The sequence below is a fragment of the Berkeleyomyces rouxiae genome (genome assembly GCF_048999995.1).
Source record: "Berkeleyomyces rouxiae strain 22BRR77 chromosome Unknown BrBRR77_ptg000002l, whole genome shotgun sequence".
In the NCBI taxonomy this organism is placed as follows: Eukaryota; Fungi; Ascomycota; class Sordariomycetes; order Microascales; family Ceratocystidaceae; genus Berkeleyomyces; species Berkeleyomyces rouxiae.
Window position 1 is genome coordinate 4,595,665 of NW_027396492.1, and position 23,518 is coordinate 4,619,182.

The 23,518-nt window shown below is 47.7% G+C and overlaps 5 protein-coding genes across 5 annotated transcripts; 1 reads left to right on the forward strand and 4 right to left on the reverse strand.

Annotated features, from left to right (window-relative positions):
• Positions 1-1,652: 1,652 nt before the first annotated feature.
• BROUX77_002865 (uncharacterized protein) lies at positions 1,653-4,568 on the reverse strand (the record flags this gene model as incomplete). The annotated part of the gene is made up of 3 exons (XM_073747452.1): positions 1,653-3,962; positions 4,035-4,415; positions 4,476-4,568. 3 exons carry the CDS (start codon positions 4,566-4,568, stop codon positions 1,653-1,655), a joined length of 2,784 nt encoding a protein of 927 aa, XP_073607947.1.
• Positions 4,569-6,743: 2,175 nt separating this feature from the next.
• BROUX77_002866 (uncharacterized protein) lies at positions 6,744-9,704 on the reverse strand (the record flags this gene model as incomplete). Its single annotated transcript, XM_073747453.1, has 3 exons — positions 6,744-9,047; positions 9,111-9,491; positions 9,552-9,704. The coding sequence occupies 3 exons, from the start codon at positions 9,702-9,704 to the stop codon at positions 6,744-6,746; spliced, it is 2,838 nt and encodes a 945-aa protein (XP_073607948.1).
• A 1,666-nt stretch (positions 9,705-11,370) lies between these two features.
• On the reverse strand, positions 11,371-14,355 carry BROUX77_002867 (uncharacterized protein; the record flags this gene model as incomplete). The annotated part of the gene is made up of 3 exons (XM_073747454.1): positions 11,371-13,698; positions 13,771-14,142; positions 14,203-14,355. 3 exons carry the CDS (start codon positions 14,353-14,355, stop codon positions 11,371-11,373), a joined length of 2,853 nt encoding a protein of 950 aa, XP_073607949.1.
• A 3,217-nt stretch (positions 14,356-17,572) lies between these two features.
• Positions 17,573-20,466, reverse strand: BROUX77_002868 (uncharacterized protein; the record flags this gene model as incomplete). The annotated part of the gene is made up of 3 exons (XM_073747456.1): positions 17,573-19,924; positions 19,994-20,359; positions 20,425-20,466. 3 exons carry the CDS (start codon positions 20,464-20,466, stop codon positions 17,573-17,575), a joined length of 2,760 nt encoding a protein of 919 aa, XP_073607950.1.
• Positions 20,467-22,509: 2,043 nt separating this feature from the next.
• BROUX77_002869 (uncharacterized protein) lies at positions 22,510-22,971 on the forward strand (the record flags this gene model as incomplete). Its single annotated transcript, XM_073747457.1, has 1 exon — positions 22,510-22,971. The coding sequence occupies one exon, from the start codon at positions 22,510-22,512 to the stop codon at positions 22,969-22,971; it is 462 nt and encodes a 153-aa protein (XP_073607951.1).
• Positions 22,972-23,518: the final 547 nt, after the last annotated feature.

The following is a 23,518-nucleotide window of genomic DNA, read 5'->3' on the forward strand; positions in this document are numbered from 1 at the left end:
TAACTAGTTACATTTACATATTGTAGAACTAAGGTACTTTAGGTTGAGCTAAAGCCATCAACTGCCCATCGGCCCGCGGCACTGGATACTCTTTGCCTCGACCAACAGGAACCAGGAAGGCATATACTTGTAGTAGGTGGCCAGGTAGCATGGAGTAATGGGCACCGCTGTTATAAAGTGCTGTTACTTTGATAGCTAGATCGGGATGGAGGAAAACCGAAGACGCTAGCACCGCGTGCAATACTATTTTGAAACTCAAACTCACCTCTCCTAGTTACCATAGTTAATAGTTATAACTGTAGTTAGAAAATCTATCAAATATCATTTTGCCGGCTCTTTCGACACTTGATACACCCGCACTCTCTCTCATTACTTGAATTCCCCAGAGCAAAAAGCTCAATTCTAACAACATCGGAATATTTTGTTATCTACGCTACGAGTGCCTTTACGGCCGTTTACTTCACCGACGTCACTGAACGGGCCACTAAACGCTCTTCAACTAGCCAGGCGAGACCTGACACTGACCACAAAGGGATCTTGGGGATCTGATGAACCCTATTACAGCATGGCGTCAGAGATACGTTATCGCCTCGTTGAATTGCATGATTCGGATAAGGTGCAAGTGCAGAGAGGAACTCTTCAGCGCCGCACGTAACTGCTTCTATTTATACCAGGAAATGAGTAGCTGGACGTGGAGATAGTCAGATATGCAAGTCTTGACGTGCTTTTCAGGAAGTTTCGGTGATAACATTAGAGTTGTTTTGGTAGCCATGTGGGTCCTATTGTGCGGCCCGTGACAGCTCTGCAAATTGAGCTGACAGCTGTCAATGGAGGCAAACATTGTTGACGCCGAAAATGTGGCTGATGCCTGGTCAGAAATACGGTGCTGCTGAAAATGCATGTCACACAACCGCACTCTTCACGAAGCGCTGGAGATGGCTTACTTGCACAAATGATAAAAGAGAATAATGCCAACACAAGAAACTTTGTCAGCGAAAGACTCCCCGGGCCAAGGCATAGATTCTAGACTTTGAGCCCATTTTCCGCTTCGCAGCCGAGCGCAAGGACTCTCGCCCGAATATAGAAGCAATTTATATGCTTGTGTTATGACTATTGTACACAGGTACTTGTACCCCCACGCCAGTTTCTCACAAAGCTACCAGGATTATTAGTTACGACTGATTAACTAGCCCACAGATGCCAGCAACGATACATAAACAAATGTCAGTGTCAGCCTGGCGCTCTTCTCCCCATAGAAGCCCAGCGTAACATGATCTACATAGTTGGCTTCAACCTAGCCTCGCATCACCGGGATCTTCAGTGGAATCTGCCTCCATCTTAGAGCCCTGGTTGCGCCAAAAGATGAAGCTGGGCACATGGAACAGGGCACAGGGTGCACTTGCAGAGTAAATATGGAAATCGATAGGAACTTCGACTTTCAGAACGGCTGGCTATATACATCATAGCATTGAAGCTGGTGGCTGTTAACTAGCGTAATTTCTAGTAACTATCATAAAAGCAAATCACAACTCCCATACTATCAACCATTGACAACTTTCAGTGACTTCATTTTGCTGTTCTGGGAAGAGTCATCCCTGACGTGTATCTTCCAACCACCAAAAGCCATCCACGATCAGAAGCTTAGTTCCATACTATTTACTAGTTATCTGAAAAAACTCTGGTCGCTCCTTCTCCCGTTCTGCGGCAACTACTTCAGGATTAACAAAGTTCTCATAAGTAATCCTGAAGCTTTTTGTTTCCACAGAGTCATAGTGCCACGCATCTTTAGGGTTACCGCCGATTCTCAACGCCCGGATGAGCCATCTGTATTCACCAGGAGGGGCGTATCTGCCATCGGCCAAAAGTCCATCAAAAGAGCTAACATAGATGTTACGGGTCAGGAAGTTTTCGGGATAGGAGGGGTGGGTACCCATGGTCGTTACTCCGAGTACACGCCTTGTTCTGAAAGACGAGGTCGGCTGTGAGACGGGTATCAAATCAGCACGCAACAAGGGTGTTCCAACTACTAGCTCGATCTGGAAACCGGGGAGCTCTATTCCAAGAGGAACGCTTTCGGTGCTCTCAATCGCGCTGGCTTTGGCGGTGCCTTGGGCAGGTAGGATCCAACGCTCGTTTGTCATGATAGGCTCATGGTAATAATCAATGTAAGGCTTGGCCTCATCACCGGGAATAAAGGTCAAGAAGGTCTCTCTGTAATGGAACATCCGAGTATCTTTCAGAGACCCAGTTAATCCTTGATACGGCAGAACCATCTGAGCGTCATCGGAAGTTGTGAATACCATATAACCAGACCAAACGGGTAGTTGATTGGGATCTAGGTCCTTGGGGGCCTCTGCTGTGATGGTCAAGGTCTTTCTCTCCATAGGAGCCAAGGTAAATTCATACTCGGAAAGAGTAATCGAAGCATACTCTCGATCCATGTTGTTGGGAAGATAGCCAAATTTGGACTCGTAGGGTGTGTCCTTGGCGAAGACTGTAAGAGCTGGCATATGGTCGACCTTGTACGACAGATCGTCCTCGCCAAAGTTGATAATCTCAAATTGGACAGTCTTTTGGAACTCGTTGTCGGGGTTGAAAGAGATGTGCGACTTGGTGAAAAAGGTGCTTCCAAAAGCAGCATCATAGGCCTGCACGAGACCACCGCCCTGTTGAGGGACCGGTGCTATGAACTTGCTATCTTCAGGATCAGTCACGACACTAGTGTACTTAGGAACCGCGTAGTTGACCAATAAGCTTTCGGTAGTTTTAGTACGGAAGCTTTCACGAACAGACCCAACCAGAGCGGTGATAGCGGCTAATAGAGGTGCCGATATGGCAGTGCCTGACATGACGGCATAGTTGCCCTTTGCTCGGGGGTATGTGGAGAGAATGTTGCCACCGGGGACGCTGACCAGAGGGCGAAGATCCATGTCCCAGGTAGGACCCCAGGAATTGAAGTCAGACACATAGCCACCAGTATATGTGTTAGCCTCGATGGAAAGTTTGGGCATGACTTCCCAGGGATTGGCCATGGTGAGGGTAATGGTCTTGCCAGCAGCAATCTCATTGATCCAGGCTTCGCCCACCTCTGCCTCAACCATTGCAATACCTTTGAGGTTTGGGAGGTGGGAAGCGTGTATCTCTATGGTGCCTGGAATATCATTGTAGATGATGACATACTTGGCGCCGAGTTCACTAGCAATAGAAGCCTTCTTAATCATCTTACAACCGCCACGACGAATCAGCACGACCTTATTGTCCAAGTTTGGCAAAGAGTTGCTGCCATAATCCTGTGAGGAGCAGCCGTTGTTGGAAGAAAAGGCATTGAGGCCAACAGGGAAGAGTTGGTAATCCTGGACATTGTCCCAGAGTTTGTAGGGCCTTCCTTTGGTCCATTGGAACTCAATAGGTTCGCCACCATCAATGGAGTAATTTGAGGGGATTGCGAGTTTTGGCGTGTTGACGTTGTTGATCGAGCCTACAGCATAGACACCTTTAGCAGATGCAGTGTCAGACGCATAAAACAGACCCCTGTTGCCGTCATCGCCAGAAGGCATAATGCAAGGAACACCTTTTTTGACGATCCACTGGATCATTTCAGCCAAAGGATTATTGGACCACCCTGAAGGACGGCTGATGGATGATGTTATGATACCAGCGCCGTCTTCATAGGCCTTATAGAAGGCTTCAATGAGGATATCAGTGTTGACAGCGCCATTGCAACCGAATACTTTGTAGGCACCCAGGGTAGCTTCAGGGGCAGCTCCGGTGAATTTCCATTGTTTCCCCTGAGCGGCAATGATACCAGCCATGTGAGTACCAGAACCGGCACAATCCATTGGGTCATCATCAGGAACGGGCTCTGAGAAGCCGTCATAATCATCGCCAACAAAGTCGTAGCCACGATCAACTAGACATTCAGTTCCAAAGCAGCCACCCAAATCAGGATGTAAGTAATCAATCTATTGGCCTTGTTAGTTTGGATTACATCGTGGGATAGCCGGGTGATGGAGGACAATCGTAAATTAACATACACCGCTGCCAATAATAGCTATATTGACACCGCCCCCGAAATAACCTGCTTTGTGTAGCTTGGTGACCTGTGTCATGTCATGAGTTGAATCGAAATTAAGGCCGGTCAGGGGATCTACAGTGTTGACTTCGGATGGATCACGCTTGTGAAGACGCTCGGGGTTTTCAGAGTTTTCAACGGGGGAGGCATCAGAGATGGATCGAGCCATCCTTTTGACTGGATCAATTGTGACACCCGACAGACCGTTGAGCATTTCAATCAGGTCTTCAGATGTCTCGGGGTTTGTGATCTCAATAGAGGCACCCTTGAATATGGGATAGTCGAAGTCCTTTCTGATTTTGATGTCATCATGTTTAAGCTTTTCTCTCAAAGGAGCCGGGTCCTACAAGCACAAAGCAAAAGTGAGTATGCAGCCTTCTTCTAGACTATGAATTTTACTCACAGTGTTCTCATCAACCACTACAATCCAGCGGTTTCTAACGACAGTCCCAAAGAGGTTGCCCTGGACATCTGTTGCCTCTGTTGCTTTTGCCATCACTCCAGTCAAGGAGGAGGCCAGTGCCAACAGTGACACTGTCAACGGATAACGAACCATACTCAGTTATTCGTGACAACAATGAAGTAAGAAAAGAAGAGATGGCAAATAAAAAGATCAGTTGGTCAAGATTGATCCAAGCGCCCAGAAGAAGAACCAACGAGGACGAACAATCAAACTACACTCAAGAAAAGCTGGTCGAATAAGCTTCTATATATCATGACAATAATGCCAAGATGCCAAGCTGTTGACCAAAAAACTCTTAACCTCCGTTTGTTATCTTGATAATGCATCGTTCATGCCTTAGAATCGACATGCAGTCCATGTGAAGATGGAGCCATCTGCAGCTCATAAACTACCATCATCGAGCACGGTCGGGTTGACCGATAGAAACTGTCAAAGCGTATAAACTGCCACTGCGCCAAAAAGACGAACGTTCATTTGGACTTGCTTACTTAGTAGGGCTTCTATCTTCCATTATGTACGCTGGGCTCTCATGGCCACTGTGCTGTATGCTAACTGGGTAACTTGGCCTCTTCGTAGTAATCCCAACAGCGATAGTTTGACAGAAACCAAGGCTCTGGATACCCAGGCAGAATAGGCTTTTCTTCAAAGACGTAAAGACCAAGTGAGGACAAGAATGGGTTGGCATCTCGGGCCGTGCTTTGTGTCAAACTATCGCTGTTAGGATCACTACGAAGAAGCCAAGTTACCCAGTTAGCATACAGCACAGTGGCCATGAGAGCCCAGCGTACATAATGGAAGATAGAAGCCCTACTAAGTAAGCAAGTCCAAATGAACGTTCGTCTTTTTGGCGCAGTGGCAGTTTATACGCTTTGACATTTTGTTAGTTAGCCAGGGCAGAATCGACGTTTTTTTTTATTCATTACTCGCATGAAACCTGATAGGGTTATGGCGCCAAGAATCGATGTTGATGGTGGATGAAAGGAACAATGTGTTACGAGGCGCTAGGGTTAATGGATGGTCACTCCTATCACATGATTAGGACACACGGGAATTCCACTCCTTTTCCATGTATGGTCTGGATATAAATACTTCCCCACCTTTGGGGGTAGAACACCCTCTGATGTACTTGGTTCGATCACGGTTATTTGCTAGTTTCTGTCAGTTGTAGATTGGAGGACTCACTGTTGTCCTTCACAGAAGTTGCTTCTGGATCGTGACAAGTTCAATAGTTAAATAGAGGTGCTGAGTCAATGATCCTAAAATGAAAGAACAATGATCGATGAATTACAAGTCCATAGCTACATACACTAGATAGAGAGAAAGAGCCATTATTTATGTCTAAAATCCTCGTGATCAGATCTCAGTCTAAGAGGTAGCTCATAAGTCTTTCGCTGCGGAAGGCAAACTTCCATTGCTAGCATAAGAGATAATTGCTGATACTTTCATGCTGATGATAGGTGATGTCCGTGACCGTGTCACGATGGAGGTGGAAGGCAAAACTTACAAGGAGATGATGATGGCACATTCATTTGTCTTGTGTCAGACGTGGGTTGAAGTTTTGTCGCGATGTTGGAGACAACTTAGATGGAATTGTGAGATAACCCTAAGCTAGTAGAATCAAGGGTTTGCACTCGCAATACACCAACAACTCGTCCCAAAAAAAGTCTTGCAGACACAAGAAGCCCTAAAGCGGTTGGATGAAATCATGTTCCCTGCATGTCGCATGATTATTATTACGCCGGTTTTTAACAAAAATTGGCTCCCACTTGCCAACAAGACTTAATTCCGCAATGAAGGTACCGAAGATGGCGGCGAAAAGTCCGTACGTACACCTGACAGTTACCTCGTGCCCTGGCGAATATCACCGAGAAAACAATGTCTGGTTGATGGTGGACATCACGGGTCCTACTTAGTTGTCTGATAGTTTCTATTTTGCAGCAAAGCTGTGTGAAATGAACCACTGCCTAGTTGGCTATATGATGACTGACCACACAAAACACCGATAGGCCTCGCGGGCTCTAAAATAGTTGCACCAGAATAATGACTAGAAAAACAGATATATCTAGCGGTGTAATGTGAAAGCAAAAATCTAACTGACAAAAAGAGAACCATCATAATCTTCACCGTGACATCCTGGGAAAAAGACATCAGGGAAACACGAGCGCGTGCCTTTTAGCCTACTAGCCATTCAACCTCAAAAGTTGTTCTTTAGAAAATCAGCCCCGGATAGCGGACAACAGGGAAAAGCTCCGGCCTCGTCTTAGACCGCAGTGCAGTTGTCACAGCAGCATCCACCTCGTCCTCATAGACAATTTGGAAGCTACGGGTCTCGATCGACTCGTAGTCTTTGGGATCATTGGGGTTGCCACCGATTTTTAACGCTCGCAAGAGCCACTTATACTCACCAGTAAGAGCATATGTACCATCGGCTAGTCGTCCATCAAAGGAATAGACAAAGGTATCACGGGTCAAGAATCGTTTAGGGAAGGACGGATGGCTACCCATAGTTCTGGCTCCGAGAACCGTCTTAGTTCTGGCGAGCCAGGACAGCCTTGAAATAGGCACCAAATCAGCAAGTAGCAGAGGGGTTCCAGTGGCCAGCTTGACTTGGAAGCCAGGAAGCTCTACACCAGCAGGCGCGTTGGCTTTAGTTGTACCTTGGGCGGGAAGAGCCCAACGCTCAATTGATTTAATAGGAAGATGGCACTGTTTTTCGTAAGGCTTGGCTTCGTTTCCAGGAATGAAAGTCAAGTAAGTTCTGGTATCAACGAAAGTAGGGATATCCTTTAAGGAGCCAGTCATGCCCTGGTATGGAAGAACCATTTGAGTCTTGTCGTTATCTGTAAAAGTCATATAACCAGACCACACCGGCACCTCCCTGGGGTCAAGGCCCTCGGGGGGGCTTGCCGTGAGAGTCAAGATCTTTTTTTCATTGGGACCTAGTAAAAATTCCTCCTCAGAGATAGTGACAGAAGCATAAGCTGGATCCATCTTGTTAGGATAGTGACTGAAGCCACGATCATCGGAAGACTCCTTTGCATAAACCGTGAGGGCAGGCATGTGGGCAACCTTGTACCATATGTGGGTGTCGCCAAGATTGATAATTTCGAACTGGATGGTCTCTTGGAATGTGTTGTCGGGGTTGAAAGAGATGTACGGTTTCGAGAAGATTGCTTTGCCAAATGCAGAAGAGTAAGCCTGCACTAGGCCGGCACCCTGTTGTGGGACTGGTGCAAGATATTTACTGCTGTCAGTGCCCGTGACAATGTTGGAAGCTTGCGGAATAGCGTAGTTGGTAAGCAGGCTTTCCAGGATTTGGGGGTTGAAGTTTTTATGGGCATCGCCAACCAGAGCCGCAACAGCAGTCAGCATGGATGCAGCCAGCGACGTGCTAGAAAGAACAGCATAGCTACCTAAAGCCCGAGGGTATGTCGACAGAACGTTACCTCCAGGGGCGCTGGCCAAGGGACTGACGTCCATATCCCACGTCGGGCCCCAGGAACTGATCGAAGTCATGGAGCCACCAGTCTCAGTGTTGGATGAAACCGAGAGCTTGGGGATGATGTTGCGGGGGTTGGCCATGTTCAGCGTAATTTTCTTGCCATCAGCCATCTCCTTGACCCAAAATTCGCCCATCTCAGGTGTAACCATAGCTATTCCTCTAAGCCTAGGAACCTCAGTCGCAGGCAACTCAATGGTACCTGAAACGTTGTTGTACACAATAACATAATGACCGCCTAGTGCAGACGCGATGAAGGCTTTCTTGATAATTTCGCAGCCACCACGGCGAACAAGTACGACCTTGCCTTTGAGGTTGGGGTAAGACTCTGAACCGTAGTCATCTGCAGAGCAGCCCTGAGCCTCTGCGGAAGTGTCAAGGTTGACAGGGAAAACTTCATAATCTTGGACATTGCCCCAGTGTTTGTAAGGTCTGCCCTTTGTCCATTCGAAGTCTATCGGGTCGCCACCGTCAACCCTGTAGGTAGAAGGGATGGTAAGTTTCGGCGTGTTGGTGTTGTCCACAGCGCCAACAGCAAAAGAACCCTTAGCGGAAGCGGTGTCAGCAGCATAAAACAGCCCCTTGGCACCATCGTTTCCAGCTGGCAGGATACAAAGCACACCCATGTCAATGATGCGCTGCACCAACAGGGCCCAGGGGTCATTTGCCCAGCCAGAAGGGCGGCTGATAGATGATGTAATGATATTGGCACCGTCTTCATAGGCCTTATTGAAGGCTTCAATGAGGATATCACTATGGGTTATCCTATGGCATCCGAAGACCTTGTAGGCACCCAGAGAAACTTCGGGGGCGGCTCCGGTGAACTTCGATTGTTTACCTTGGGCCGCAATCACACCAGCCATGTAAGTGCCAGAGCCAGCGCAATCCATGGGGTAAAAGCTAGGGTCAGGAGGTGAAGAGCCATCAAAGTTGTCGCCGACAAAGTCGTGGCCACGTTCAACAAGACATCTAGGTCCAAAGCATTCGCCGAGGTCGGGATGCAGGTAGTCAATCTGTGAGTTATGTTAATTCAACGCTTGACCATGACACGAAAGTTAGGATTCCAAATCACATACACCACTGTCAATAATGGCGACATTGACATGCTTGCCACGGCGGCCCATCGCATGAAGCCTAGAAACCTGCGTCATGTCGTGTGTGGAGTCGAAGTTGAGGCCGGTGGCAGGGTCGATGGTATCGACTTCGGAGAAATCCCGCTTAGAAAGACCTTCAGGGTCTTCGGGATCTTCAACGATGGAGGCATCTAGATTGGGCAGACTATAGCTCGTGACTGGGCCAATAATGACACCTTCTAAGCTGCTGAGCATGTTGAAAAGATCCTCAGACGTCTCCGGGTTTATGAGCTCAATCGAAGCACCCTTGAAAAGAGAGAAATCATAGTGCTTCTTGATTGTGATGTCTTCATGCTTAAGCTTTTCCCGCAAGACAGATGGATTCTGCAAATACGGTGCTTATATTAGCATTGAACATCGGTTGAAATTTGACGAGATACTCACAGTTTCCTGGTCGACCATGACAACCCAACGGTTCTCCAAGATTCTCTCCATGCCATCATCCTGAGTGTTTTTCGAGTCTGATGCGACAGCTAGCGCCCCCGTGAAAGAGGAGGCCAGTGTCAAGAACGACACTGTGAAGGAATAGCGAACCATACTCCGTGTATTGTGGCCTCAACAGGATCAACAAAAGCAAAAGGAGCAAATGGATGTAAACTAATGGCTAACAGACCAAGCTTAAACCAAGAGCCTGGGGAAAGAGCTGATGAGTATAATTCAACAATTGCAGGAAGAAATTTGCGAAAATCACATTATATATGATTCTCACGATTCCAAGCAGTTTACAATCTACACTGACACATGACAGAACCGTGTTTTTCGTATGACAACTATAATGCCTCAAAACCAGTGCACCCAACTTCAAGCCTAACTACAGCTTTGTCGTGAAGCTAGAGCCATCCAAGGCCCATGGTTCTAGAAAAAAACAGACATCGATCGGATTAGCCGACAGAAGCCAGCGAGTTGAAGAATAACAACATTTCCTGTGCTGAGGAACATCCAAAATTCTGGTGGAAGAGCGGGAAAAAACCCTCCCGATTATTTAAATAACCACGACAATCCACATTATACATCAAATGACGGATGGAGAGGTATACAGGGGCCCATAACCATAAATATGAGCTAATTACAACACCAGTAAGTTCTGCGTTGTACACTTCATGGTGTTGGGGTAGAGTCTCTGTCCTACCGATCGTGAGCTAAAGAGATAAATGGTGATGGGAACCAGTGAAGTGGATTACTTCAGGAACCTATCGCCTTGCCCTGTGCGCAAATGCAGTTGAGCAGGTATTTCCTGCGAACAGTAAGCGTGTTCGACATGAGATATATGGATGGCGCGAAAACGTAGTTGGAGCTACACTTTGAAAAAGAGGGGCGTGGCACGATCAGTTAGTGGAAATATAGACACAACTAAGAAGAAGCAGGCATATATATCAAGGTCAAAAACATGCACTAGTTGGATGTTCCTGAAATCGAGTTTGAAGAACTTTGACAAAAGCAAAATGGGGCAATGTCTTCACTCTCATTAGTCCTAGAGCGCATCTCTATCAACTCCGCCTTGGCGTATCGATGGCAGGAGACAACAGCAATCGCCAAGCAGCGAGAAAAGCAAGAAATAGCTGCAGAGGGCCCGGCTGTTTTTGTTTGGCTTAGTCAGAGAGATAATGCAAAAGCCCTGTGGTGAAATGCACCGACACGAAAACGAAGGCGCATTTGCGCTAGCTTGGGGATTGGCCATTTCTTCAGCACTAACATTGCAGACTTTACTGGTCAGGGCACTAAACGCTCTTCATTCTCACACTGATCGCAAAAGGATCTCGGGCACCTGATTGTCCCTTTGAGTCGCTGCGCCCGTGCTCGAGGCAGTTTTCTAAGGCATGCATATATCTCAACAACCGATAATTCTTACAAGTTATGAGGACAGAATAATGTGGTGGCCCAATCAAACAACTCTTACAGCTAAGCGGCCAATTCACACCGCGTGAATAATTCCAACACTTCAGACTAGTTGCGGATTGGACGTTACACAAGCACACAAACTCTCAACAAGACCTCGATTTCATAAAGTGATGATGCATATGTGAGTATTAGAGTAGAGGGTTATTATCTATAGGAACACCAACGCCCCAGGATTAAGTGCAGAAACTAAACGCCAGCGCAAGAAAACAAATGCTCCCGGTATCATCAACAACAATTCATTTCATTCTATCTCCACAAGCAATAACTAAGCCATCGCTGGCATATGTCTTTTAACTGTCCGAATCTAAAATGTCCCTTCTTCAAGTCCCGAGTCTATGGGTTTAGATACCGGAATAAGTTTCGGTCTCTGCTTCCCCCGCTCAAATTCCACCACTCCGGAGGACACCATGTTTTCGTATGTAATTCTAAAGCTGATGGTGCCGAAAACCATATAGTCGTCGGGTTTCAAAGAATTACCATTCGCCCGCAGTGCCCGGAATACCCACTTATATTCTCCTGGAGGGACATATCTACCATCGGCCAGTTTTCCGTCAAAAGCATAGACATATGTGCCACGAGTCGCATAGCGCATGGGGAACTCGGAGTGCTGGCCGACGGTATTCAGGCCGAGCACTATTCTTGACCCAAAATACCACGGAAGAGGAGAAACAGGGACAAGATCGGCGCGTAGCACAGGTGTTCCAACTGCGAGGCTGACTTGGAAGCCAGGGAGCTCTACACCAGCAGCTCCAGAGCGCCCATTGCCGGCCGTTTCGAGACTACCCTGTCGGGGGAGAACCCAACGTTGAGTTGACGTGATCTCAACATGATGATTTTTCTGGTAAGGCACTGCCTCATCTCCAGGAATAAAAGTCAAGAATGTTTTTTCTTTGTTATATGTCTGAACAAGTTCAATAAAGCCAGACATGCCCTGGTATGGGAGAATTGTTTTGGTGTCGTCAGAAGCTGTGATAACCATGTAACCAGACCACACAGGTAGCCGTTTTATTTCCAGCATGGGTATGATGGCATTGATAGTCACCATCTTCTTTTCCATAGGAGCCAGTGTGAATTCGGTCTCGGAAACGCTAACTTCAGCATATTCTTGCGTCATCTCATTGGGAAAGCTGCCGAGTTCAACCTTTTTGCTAGATTCCTTCCCATAGGCCGTGAGAGCGGGTCGATGTTCAATTTTGTATGAAATATAGTCGTAACCAACGTTGGAAACTGCGAATTGAAGAGAACTCCTGAGGTATCCTTTTGAACTGAATAAGATGTATGGTAGGGGAAGGAGAGTGTTTCCAAACGCGGCATCGTAGGCTTGTACAAGACCGGCGCCCTGTTGTGGGACTGGTGCAAGAAATTTTTCATTTTCAGACCCCATCACAATACTTGAGTTCTGCGGAGCGGCGTAGTTCGCCAGCAAGCTTTGCAGAACCTTTGGATGAAAGGTCCCACGAACAGAGCCTACTAAAGCTGTAATAGCGGCCAAGAGAGACGCCGAAGTCGCAGTACCGGAAAAAACAGCATAGCTACCCCTGGCCTGCGGAAATGTGGAGAGAATGTTCGCGCCAGGAGCAACAACCAAAGGACGAACGTCCATTTCCCATGTAGGGCCCCAGGAGGTGAAGTTGGACAGAGAGCCACCACTGTCTGTGTTGGCAGAGATGGAGAGTTTAGGAATAGCATTCCAGGGGTTGATCATGCTCAGAGTGACCTTTTTGCCAGCAGAAATCTCGTTGATCCAGGCTTCGCCAACTTCAGGCGTGACCATAGCAAAGCCCTTAAGGTAGGGCACATGGAGAGCATCTATCGTCTGTGTGCCAGGCGCATTATTATACATGATGACATACTTGGCACCGAGAGAAGTAGCAATGAATGTCTTTACGAGAATCTCGCAACCGCCCCGACGAACTAGTACAACTTTACCAGTCAGATCGGGGTTGGTCGGCCCATAGTCATCTTTCGAGCAGCCATTGGCGGGAGCAAAGACATCAAAGCCAACGGGGAAAACCTCATAATCCTGGACATCCCCCCAGGCTTTGTAAGGACTCCCTTTGGTCCATTCAAACTCGATGGGGTCCCCGCCATCAATAGAGTAGTTGGAAGGGATTTCCAGCTTGGGGGTGTTGACATTGTCCACAGAGCCAACGGCGTAGGCGTCTTTAGCAGAAGCGGCGGCTGAAGCGAAGAACATGCCTTTGTCGCCATTGTTTCCGGCCGGCAGGATGCAGGGCACGCCACTTTTGATGATGCGCTGGATACCGATGGCCCATGGATCCTTGGACCACCCAGAAGGCCGACTGATGGATGATGTGATGACATTGGCACCATCTTCGTAGGCGGCTTGAAAGGCAGACAAGAGGATATCGGTTTCGGTATTTCCACGGCAGCCAAAGACTCTGTATACACCCAGGGTAGCTTCAGGGGCAGCTCCGGTGAATTTCCATTGTTTCCCCTGAGCGGCAATGATACCAGCCATGTGAGTACCAGAACCGGCACAATCCATTGGGTCCTCGTCAGGAACGGGCTCTGAGAAGCCGTCATAATCATCGCCAACAAAGTCGTGGCCACGGTCAACTAGGCATCCGGGTCCAAAGCAACCACCGAGGTCGGGATGCTTGAAGTCAACCTGTATTTTACGTTAGCTGTGGCTCAGTCATAAGATGGCCGGGTTTTGATCGACAGAAAGCAATTTACATACACCACTGTCAACAATAGCAATATTGACACCCTTGCCACGGTGGCCAAGAGCATGAAGCTTGGAAACCTGGGTCATTTCATGGGTCGAGTCAAAGTTGAGGCCGGTGAGAGGATCTGTAGTGTCGACTTGAGATGTATCTCTCTTGTAGAAGTCTCCAGAATCTTCAATTGAAGATATATCGAGATCGGCCTGGCCCATGCTCTTAACTGGACCGACTATCACGCGGTCCAGCACTCTGAACATTTCAAGCAGTTCTTCCGACGTTTCGGGGTTCGTCAGCTCAATGGAGGCTCCCTGCATTAGGGAAGAATCATAGTCTATTCTGATTTTGATGTCATCGTGACGAAGCTTTTCTCTTAAAAGGGACGGATCCTGCCAGCATAACGATCACATTAATCATTGTTTTTCTTTAAGATCATGTATAATACTCACAGCATCTTCCTCAACCATGACAATCCAGCGGTTTTTGATGATGGTCTCAGGCTCGATATCCTGGACATCTTCTGCCCCTGGGTCTCTTGCCAACACTCCCGTCAAGGACGAGGCCAGTGCCAGCAGTGGCACTGTCAGCGAATAACGAACCATACTCTGTAGTTTATAGTGGCAATGAATTAAGACAAAAGAAGTTTGGTTGAAAAAGGCCAGCAGATCAAGCTTTAGCCAATAACCTTGGAAGGCGAAGGGAAAAGAAACGAGGATGGCGCAACTAATCTTGATCGAAGACCGAAGATGCTAATATTATATACCATTGCCATCATTTCGATTGTGAATTTCTCGGTGTATGCTCTTTGGATTCCCTATGTCATAGACACAGAGAATTTCATGTGAAGCACTATTAACGTACCCATGAAGCCCAAACCTCTAATGGATCAGAGAACATGAGAACAAGGTTGAATCGGGTTAGCCGAGCGGTACAGGGGAGTTAGCCAAGCAGGTAAAAACAAACCCATGAGATGAGACGTCGGCAGTTCCAATACAAGCATATAGTTCCTTTCCGCTGGTCTTGTGTTTGCATAACTAATATTCTTCGGAGACACAGAAACAAATTGCTGTTAATACAGACTCTATTTTGAAAATAGGACGGCTAAGGAAAGTCCTGTAGCCCGCAAATAAGTGAGTTCCAGGGTATCTCGACTTGTTGACATCTGCCATCTCCGCGGCTTTGCTTTCATTAATTTCACACGCCTCAACGATCTGGTGACAGCCCTTGAGAATATATCCAACTCAACTAACTATCAGCACAGAAAGTAGAGTACGTACACCTTGGTGAGTGGATTTCACCCCGTTCATGCCGTGCCATATAGCTCCATGTAACACTGGCCAACCTGAGATTTTCAGCGCCAGAAGGCTCATATGGCCTTCGCAGGATTGGCAGGCTTCCACATAACCCCCTGACACCTGTCCGTTCATTAGATGAGTCGGCATTTGCGTGATAGGCGCATAATCGACTTTGGTAGAATGTACTTCCATACAAATCATTACCGACTGGTTATTATATGTTGTTAGTCAAATACCCGGGAGTATCGGCATAGAAAATTGCCATCCAATAGCTGTGCAGAGGAATGTCGGCCCCCAAAATAAGTGTCCATTGTGAAATGAGCATGTAGAGTTGAGTTAGTCTTGTCCTCTTTCCTGAGAAGCAATAACTGAGCCACTGTTGTCTTTTTTTCAAGCACATAATGTATGCTTCCCATGACTTGCTATATAGTGTCTCTCTCGGTCTTGAGATCCGAGTCCCATGAGGTCAACTACAGGAAACCCCTTTTGTTCGTCCTTGTTTTCGGCCGTTTTGTAGGAGGCCCTTCAAAATCGTTCTAGTTCTTATAGAGGATCTTTAAGCTTGTGCTTCCAAACGATCCACAGTCCTCAGTCCTCATAGGGTCGCCGCCAATCTTCAAGGCACGAAAGAGCCACTTGTATTCTCCAGGAAGGGCATATCTGCCGTCGTTTAAATGACCATAAGAGAGGGCGGGCATTGTATGTGCCGCGGGTTACATAGCGGGTAAGATATTCGAAATACTGGCCGACAGTGGTGACTCCAAGCACCTTTTCCGTTTTAAAAATCCTAGCGATTTGAGAAACTGTGATCAAATCGGCGCGCACTAGAGGGGTCTGCGAGCTTGATCTAGAAGCTGGGAAGTTCTACATCTTGGCTGGTAGGGTCCAAGGGTTTCTTGAAGTTAAAGGAGAGTGGTTTTGGTTCCTGTAAGGCTTGACTTCATTTCTTGCAATAGAAGTCAAGAAAGTTCCCAACTCGTGGAATATCGAAGCATCTTTCAGGGAGCCGGTCATGCCCTGATATGGCATGGAAAGTTTGGTGTTGTCAGAAGCTGCAAAGACAAAATAACAAGACCATACAAGTACGTGCTTAGAGTCAAGGCTTTTTACTTGATTAGAAGCCAGAGTGAATTCCTACTCGGACAAAGCGACAAGCATAGGTTAGCTCCATTATGTTAGGGAACCTACTGAAGCTTGAATCGTCAGGAAACTCTTTTGGGAAAACGGTGAGGACAGGCATGTGTTTAACCTTGTTTGGCACATGAATCCCGCCAGAGTTGATGACTTCGAATTCAGCAGTATCCTTGAATTCCCCGTTGGGATTGAAAGAGATGTATGGATTGCTGAAGATCGTGTTGCCAAATGAAACATCGTAGGCCTGGACAAGACAGCTCCTTTTTGAGCAGCTGGTGCAATGTATTTAGCACTGTCTGCGCCCTTTACAAATTTGGAATACCGCGCTGTTACATAGTTGGTTAGGAAGCTCTCCACAGACTTAGGCTCGAAGGCATCTTGAGCATTGCCAACCAGGGCTGTAATAGCAGCCAGCAGGGAAGCCGCCATGGCAGTGCCTGACATAACAGCATAGTGGTCTAAAGCCCGTGGGTATATTGACAAGATCTTGCCATCAAGAACAACAACTAAAAGACAAAGACCCGTGCTCCACGTCGGGACCCAGAAACTAAAGTTAGATAGGGAGCCCCGGGTCTCTGGGCTGATAGAAACGGAAAGCCTAGGAACAACAGCCCAAGGTTTCTTCACGGTTAGTGTGTCCTTTTGGCCAGCAACAATCTCTTTGATCCAGGCCACCCCAACCTCAGTTGTAACTGCAGCGAAGCCCATCAGTCCCGAGACACTGGAAACATTAACGCCCACAATATAATTGTATACATTGCGATGCACTTGGCACCAAGAGAAGTGGCGATGGTCGCTTTTTTGGAGAAAGCCACATCCTCCTCAACGCACCAAAACGACTTTGTCGTGTAGATTAGGCTCGTACTTTCGTAATCGTTTCTCTGACAGCCGCTGTGAAGTATCAAAACTGACAGGGAATACCTGATAGTCTTGAACTTGAGTCCAAGACTTGCCAGGTTTTCCTCGACTCCTGTTGTGCCACGGGCCCACATTATGCCACGGGCCAGCGACAGGGGTCTCCGGAGGCTAGTCCAGCACGTGACCCTTACTTCGCGTGATCACGTGATTTTATCCAGATAGCAAGGCCCCCTAGACCAAAACAGTTTTGCAGATCAGGGTGCAGGTAGTCAACCTACCAATTATTTTTGCATCAGCTAGGGTGAAATCTCAAGTTGCAGGGAAGAAACAACTAGTAGGTGAGACCCGTCAAACTATCGACGAAAACATAGTTGGAGCACCCTTTGGAAAAGTAGGGTGTAATACGATTATACGCGAGTCATGCAAGAATTACTATGTAAAAAAATACATCCCAAAAACAACTCCGTTTCTATATGAACAACCGGATGGCAACTTCTCGACGTCCAACTCTAAATACAAGTATTTCTTTTTTTCAGGATCCCAAATCCACGGGGTCTATCACGTAACCAAGCTTCGGCCTCACCTTTTCCCGCGCAGCTGCTACCTCTTCAGGCTTGAGCATGTCCTCGTAGGTAATTTTGAAGGTGGTAGACTCGAATGTGTTGTAGTCGCCAGACTTCTTAGGATCACCACCAATTTTTAGTGCCCGGAAGAGCCACTTGTATTCGCCAGGGGGCGCGTATCTCCCATCGCCTAAGAGACCATCGAAAGCGTAAATACGTGTGCCTCGAGTGGCATGGTACTTGGGGAAATGTGGATGCTCGCCCATGATGGCGACTCCAAGTACCCTCGTCGTTTGAAACCAATACTTCCATGTAATAGGCACGAGATCAGCGCGTAGCAAAGGACTTCCAATTTCCAGTCTAATTTGCATGCCTGGAAGTTCCACGCCAGCAACTTTGTTGCGTGTGTGGTCTTCGATACCGGGCAGATCAAGATCGTCACTCTTCAGATGTCCAGCCTTGTTAGTACCCTGCTTAGGAAGAACAAAAAGTTCAGTTGTTTTAATAGCCTTGTGATATAGTTTGTCATAAGGTTTAGCTTCGTTGCCGGGGATAAAGGTCAAAAACGTTCCGAGTTCATTGATCTGCGGAGTATTCTTCAGAGAGCCAGTCATTCCCTGGTAGGGTAGAGTAAGCTTGGCACCGTCGGAACACGTGAAGTTGAAGTAGCCCGACCATAGCGGAAGTCGTTGCGGATCCAGACCTTCAGGGGGGTTGGCAGTAAATGTCAAAAGCTTAAAATCTAAGGGGCCCACAGTGAATTCAGTCTCAGAGACAGTAGGAGATGCGTGAGCCTTCTCAAAGTTATTAGGAAACGGGGTGAAGGCGATTTGATTGCCAGGCTCCTTGCCATAAACCGTAATAGCCGGTACGTGTTCAACTGTGTAGTGGATTGGAATTTTGCTGAAGTTGATGATTTCAACACTGACGCTCTCCTGGAAGTTGTCGCTGCTGTTAAAGGAGATGTATGGCTGGTTGAAGAAGGTATTTCCAAATGCAGAATCGTACGCATGAACAATACCAGCGCCTTGTTGCGGAACAGGCGCAAGGAAGTCGCTTGGGCCAGAGCCGTTGCCCAGATTAAACTTCTCTGGTGTGGCATAGTTGGCGATGAAGCTTGAGATAACCTTGGGATTAAAAGTTCCGCGAACCGAGCCCACCAAGGCCGTGATGGCAGCAAGCAAGGGTGTAGCCATCGAGGTACCGGATAAGACAGCATAGCTACCAAGCTCTTGGGGGTATGTAGACAGGATATTGCCTCCCGGAACACTAACCAAGGGACGGAGGTCCATTTCCCAGGTCGGACCCCAGGAGCTAAAGTTGGACATGTAACCACCAGACTCCTTGTTGACCTCGATGGAAAGATTGGGGATGACCTTCCAAGGATGCGCCATGTTCAGTGTAACATTCTTGCCAGAGGCAATCTCTTTGATCCAGGTCTCACCCAGCTCAGGCGTAATCATCGCAAATCCCCGGAGACTCGGAGCATTCGAAACATCAACCTGTTTTGAGCCGGGAACATTATTGTATATGATGACGTATTTGGCACCAACCAAGGTAGCAATGTAAGGCTTTTTGAGAAATTCGCAGCCGCCACGACGCATCAACACAACCTTGTTAGAAAAGTCGGGATAAGGTTTGGCGTAGTGCTCGACAAAACAACCATTGTCTTCGGCGGAAGTATCAAAGCCAAGAGGATAAACCTCAAAGTCTTGGACTTCATCCCAACTTTTGTAAGGTTTACCTCTGGCCCACTCAAATGCAATAGGTGCGCCACCATCAATAGAGTAGTTGGAGGGGATTTTCAGCTTTGGAGTGTTGATGTTGTCCGTGGAGCCAGTGGCATAGACACCCAGGGCTGAGGAACCAGATGAAGCATAGAACAGGCCCTTTTCACCCCTGTTTCCAGCAGGCATTATGCACGGAACACCTCTGCGAATAATGCGCTCAACTGCTTCAGCCCAAGGGTCCTCAGACCAGCCAGAAGGACGACCAATGGAGGATGTAATAATGTTAGCACCCTCATTGTAAGCCTTGTAAAAAGCAGCGGTCAGGATATCAGTCTCGACAGTTCCTTTAATGCCGAAAACCCTGTAGATGGACAGGGTCACTTCGGGGGCAGCGCCTGTAAACTTCCATTGCTTTCCTTGGGCTGCAATGATTCCAGCCACATGGGTACCATGTCCAATGAGGTCCCTTGGGTCACCGCCTGGAACGGGTGTGTTATGCCCATTATACTTGTCGCCGACAAAGTCGTAACCGTGGCTTACTAAACACTCCTCTCCAAGGCAGCCACCCAAGTCGGGGTGCAAATAGTCAATCTGTGTGCATTAGGTCAGTAAATCTTCTTCTTCGAATGTACATATGGAGATCTGAGATTGAAAACATACCCCAGTATCAATGATAGCAATCTTGACGCCCTTGCCACGGTGTCCCGCTTCATGGAGCTTGGTAACCTGTGTCATATCAAGGGCAGAGTCATAGTTCAAGCCTGTGGTGGGATCTATGAATTCTCGCTTCAAAAGGTCTTGGGCTTGTTCCAGGTCTTCGACTGGGGAAACTTCAAAGTCTGGCTTGGTGACACTTCTTACTGGGCTGACTTTGACACCAGTCAAACTCCTGATTTCTTCTAGAAGCTGATCGGATGTTTCAGGGTTGGTAAGCTCGACAGAGGCACCCATAAACGAAGGGTCATCGTAGTTCAGCCGGATCAAGATATCAACATGTTTTAGCTTTTCCTTTAGAGGTGGTAAATGCTAAAGTAAAAGATATTGGTGTTAATATTCCGAGCCCGTTGCCGCTCGGCGATTAAGAAACTTACAGCTTCATCTTCAACTGTGGCAATCCAGCGGATTCCCGCCATCTTCTCCACCGCGTCTGTCTCAACATCATCCACTGCCAGTACCCCTATAATTGAGGAGGCCAATGCCAACAACGGCACCGTGAAGAAAGAATATAGAACCATACTTCACACTTGATGACTCTTCCGGAGGTCCTGACGGGAACGAAGCCCGAAAAGCGGAAAGCAAAGCGTGAAAATGGAAATACACCTAGTTAGTGACAATGGCAATATTTCATATATCGTCACGTAGAGCTGGCCAGTGGGTAAAGTTGCTTCGATGAGGTAAGTCTATATCGACGGTCTTGAGAAGAGAGGTGATGGGCAGGGTTCAGCCAACTTCCAGCTCGACACGAAAGATACGACGTTTTATATCACGGCTTTTGACAAGTGTGAACTTGAACTACCCATGCAGTCCTCGGTGCAGTGTAAGTCATTACTGGCGAGCATGATGTATTTTGGGACCAACCCTTGTCTGGTAGGTTAGGGCATAACTAGTTCTCATGACGAGCTCACAGACCATGGCCAGGGTCCATGAGGCAAGGCCCAGATGGCAGATAGACGTTAAGACAAGGGGGGTCCATAGAAGAAAAGAATAAAATAAGAAAAAAGCCTCGGTTGACAAGATCTTTTCTTATCGGTCCAACAAAAGCAAGCCGAGAAAACAATGCAGCGCTACATGGAGTTTTTCAAATCCCATCTTCCAAGTAGTTAACCGACCAATGAAATAGTTACTGGGCTGCTGGCCGAGATTTGAAATATAACCCGAGGAACAATTAACCGTCCTGTTAAACAACGACCCCAAACCTAGCTCTGCCACAACTGCTCATACCGCCACAACCGACGCCACATAATCCACTCATGATCCCAGCACTGCACATAGCATCTTGCCTCCTTTCTTAACCAATCAGCTTTTCTCAACTGTCACAATTGCATCAACTTACATTGAAATACTTGTTCGGAGCTTGCATCTCTCTCCAAATGATGCCTCCAGAAAGAGCTGGTGGCCTCTATCACATGTGCCATTTTGGGGACAGCATCCGTCACCACTAATTTTGCTGCATATAAACTTAGTACACAGATACTCACAATGTTGGGCTGGCCACAAAATGCTCTGCACAGGTATTGGTGCGTGCTCCTTAGGCGAGTCCTATTGGCCATGAGAAATCTCCGGGATCAGATAACCCCTGTAGAATCCTCCTCGACAATCGTGCATTATTGGTCCTTGCGTGCGGCTCAGAAAGCTCCGTGATAAAGCGCCTAAGTCCATCCACGTATCCATCACAGCTACGGGTAAAAGAACGCCGAGTCCACGAAAAGAAACACGCCAGTCAGATGGCACTTACAGAGGCTATCTAATACCCTCAAGCATGCCTAAATAAGCCTTGCATGCGACAGGACATCAATCTACATCATCACCATTTGCCTGATACGCCGCCGCTGACTGAGCCCCTGTGCACTGTCTATCAGACTATCAAAGTTTCCGCAGCTGTGCCATAGCTACTTGCCATCTTATCCGGAACTTGGCACTTGTATCGCCGGGTGGCTCACAGACTACCGTCCAGTCCAGCCCAGCGAGCTTGTTGTCCGGTCCGTTCAGAACACATGGCTACTACACTTTTCGTATTCACTTTTCATGTTCAAGTACCAAAGGCCCAAGTGCTTGTGCGTAGAAGATTTAGCTACAAAATTACGTCATGGCGAGCTAAACGAAAATAATGTCTAGATTTCCGTAACGGGAGAAAACAGAGCTATGATGCCAACAATGAGGTTTGGCATATTCAGGACAAAACTAACCCTATGTACCAATGTTGGTGGTTGTGTAACCCTAGTGAACCGATGTGTAATCAAATCCCCAATTTTTACAACTTCGTTGCTAACGACTAGTATGGGCGGAACACTTTATCTACTAACAGAAAAAAAATTGAAGCTTAAGCTTTCCTGAGCTTGATAATTGAATCACGACCACTTGCTATTTTACGGTCTCTCCTTCGACCTATACCCAGCACTAATTCCTTCTACGACTGCGTGCTCCCAACGCCCGACTAATCTCCTTTATTGGACGCCATGCTCTCCCGCGCCCTTTCCCGCGCCAACCTGCGCAACCGAGCCGCCCTCGCAGCTCCGTCCCTCTCACACAGCGCAGGCCGGCTCCCGGTGTCCTGCACCACCACCACCGCCGCAGGCACGACGGCTCTGCACGCCAGCGGCGCCAGCCTCTACACACATCTACGTGTCGCCACTGCGGCCTTCTCGACCTCGACGGCGCGGCATTCCAGCGTCCCAAAGCCGGCGGAGCTCGACGCGGCCGAAGAGCAGATCTGGGACATTCTCGCGGCGGAGTTTGCGCCGACGGCACTATTCGTGCGCGATGTCTCGGGCGGCTGCGGGTCCATGTATGCGATTGAGATTGCTTCGGGCAAGTTTGCTGGGCTGTCGATGCTCAAGCAGCAGCGGCTGGTGAATGCGGCCCTGGGCGATCTGGTCAAGGGCTGGCATGGGCTGCAGCTGCGCACGCGGGCTGCTTGAGAGCGGTTGGGGAGAGGGACAAGAGGAGAGTCCGTTATTCGCTGGAAATGGTGTGGTGTGTAAACTGCTTGAAGGCTGTATGCTTTGGACGCAGGGTACATCAAGCACCAGAGAGGGGGGACTGTACGATATTGCCAAAATCTTGCAAGACGACAGATGCGAGCGGAGGTCTAAAGCTGCTGGCTGTCAAGTCAAAGTTACAACCGCTATCAAATAGCAAATTTGGTAGGACTTGGCTGAAACAAGCTCAGTGTCTGCAGGCGTTCCAATTAGAGATGACCAGTTATAATGAAAGGGCTCTGCATACATGCATGATCTTTGTCAGCTGTATATTACCATCAGAAAAATATCACCGTTGTGAAACACTAGAAACCAGAGCGTATAGAAGATCGACACGGAAGTTGAGAAGAAGAAGTATCATTAGAACTAGATATATATAAACACTGTCCATGATAGATGAATTCCATTTTATACAAAACATAAAGCAATCCCTTTGCCCGTTCTCCGCCCGCGAAGCCAGGACCATCGTCGCAAATACGCCAGAATA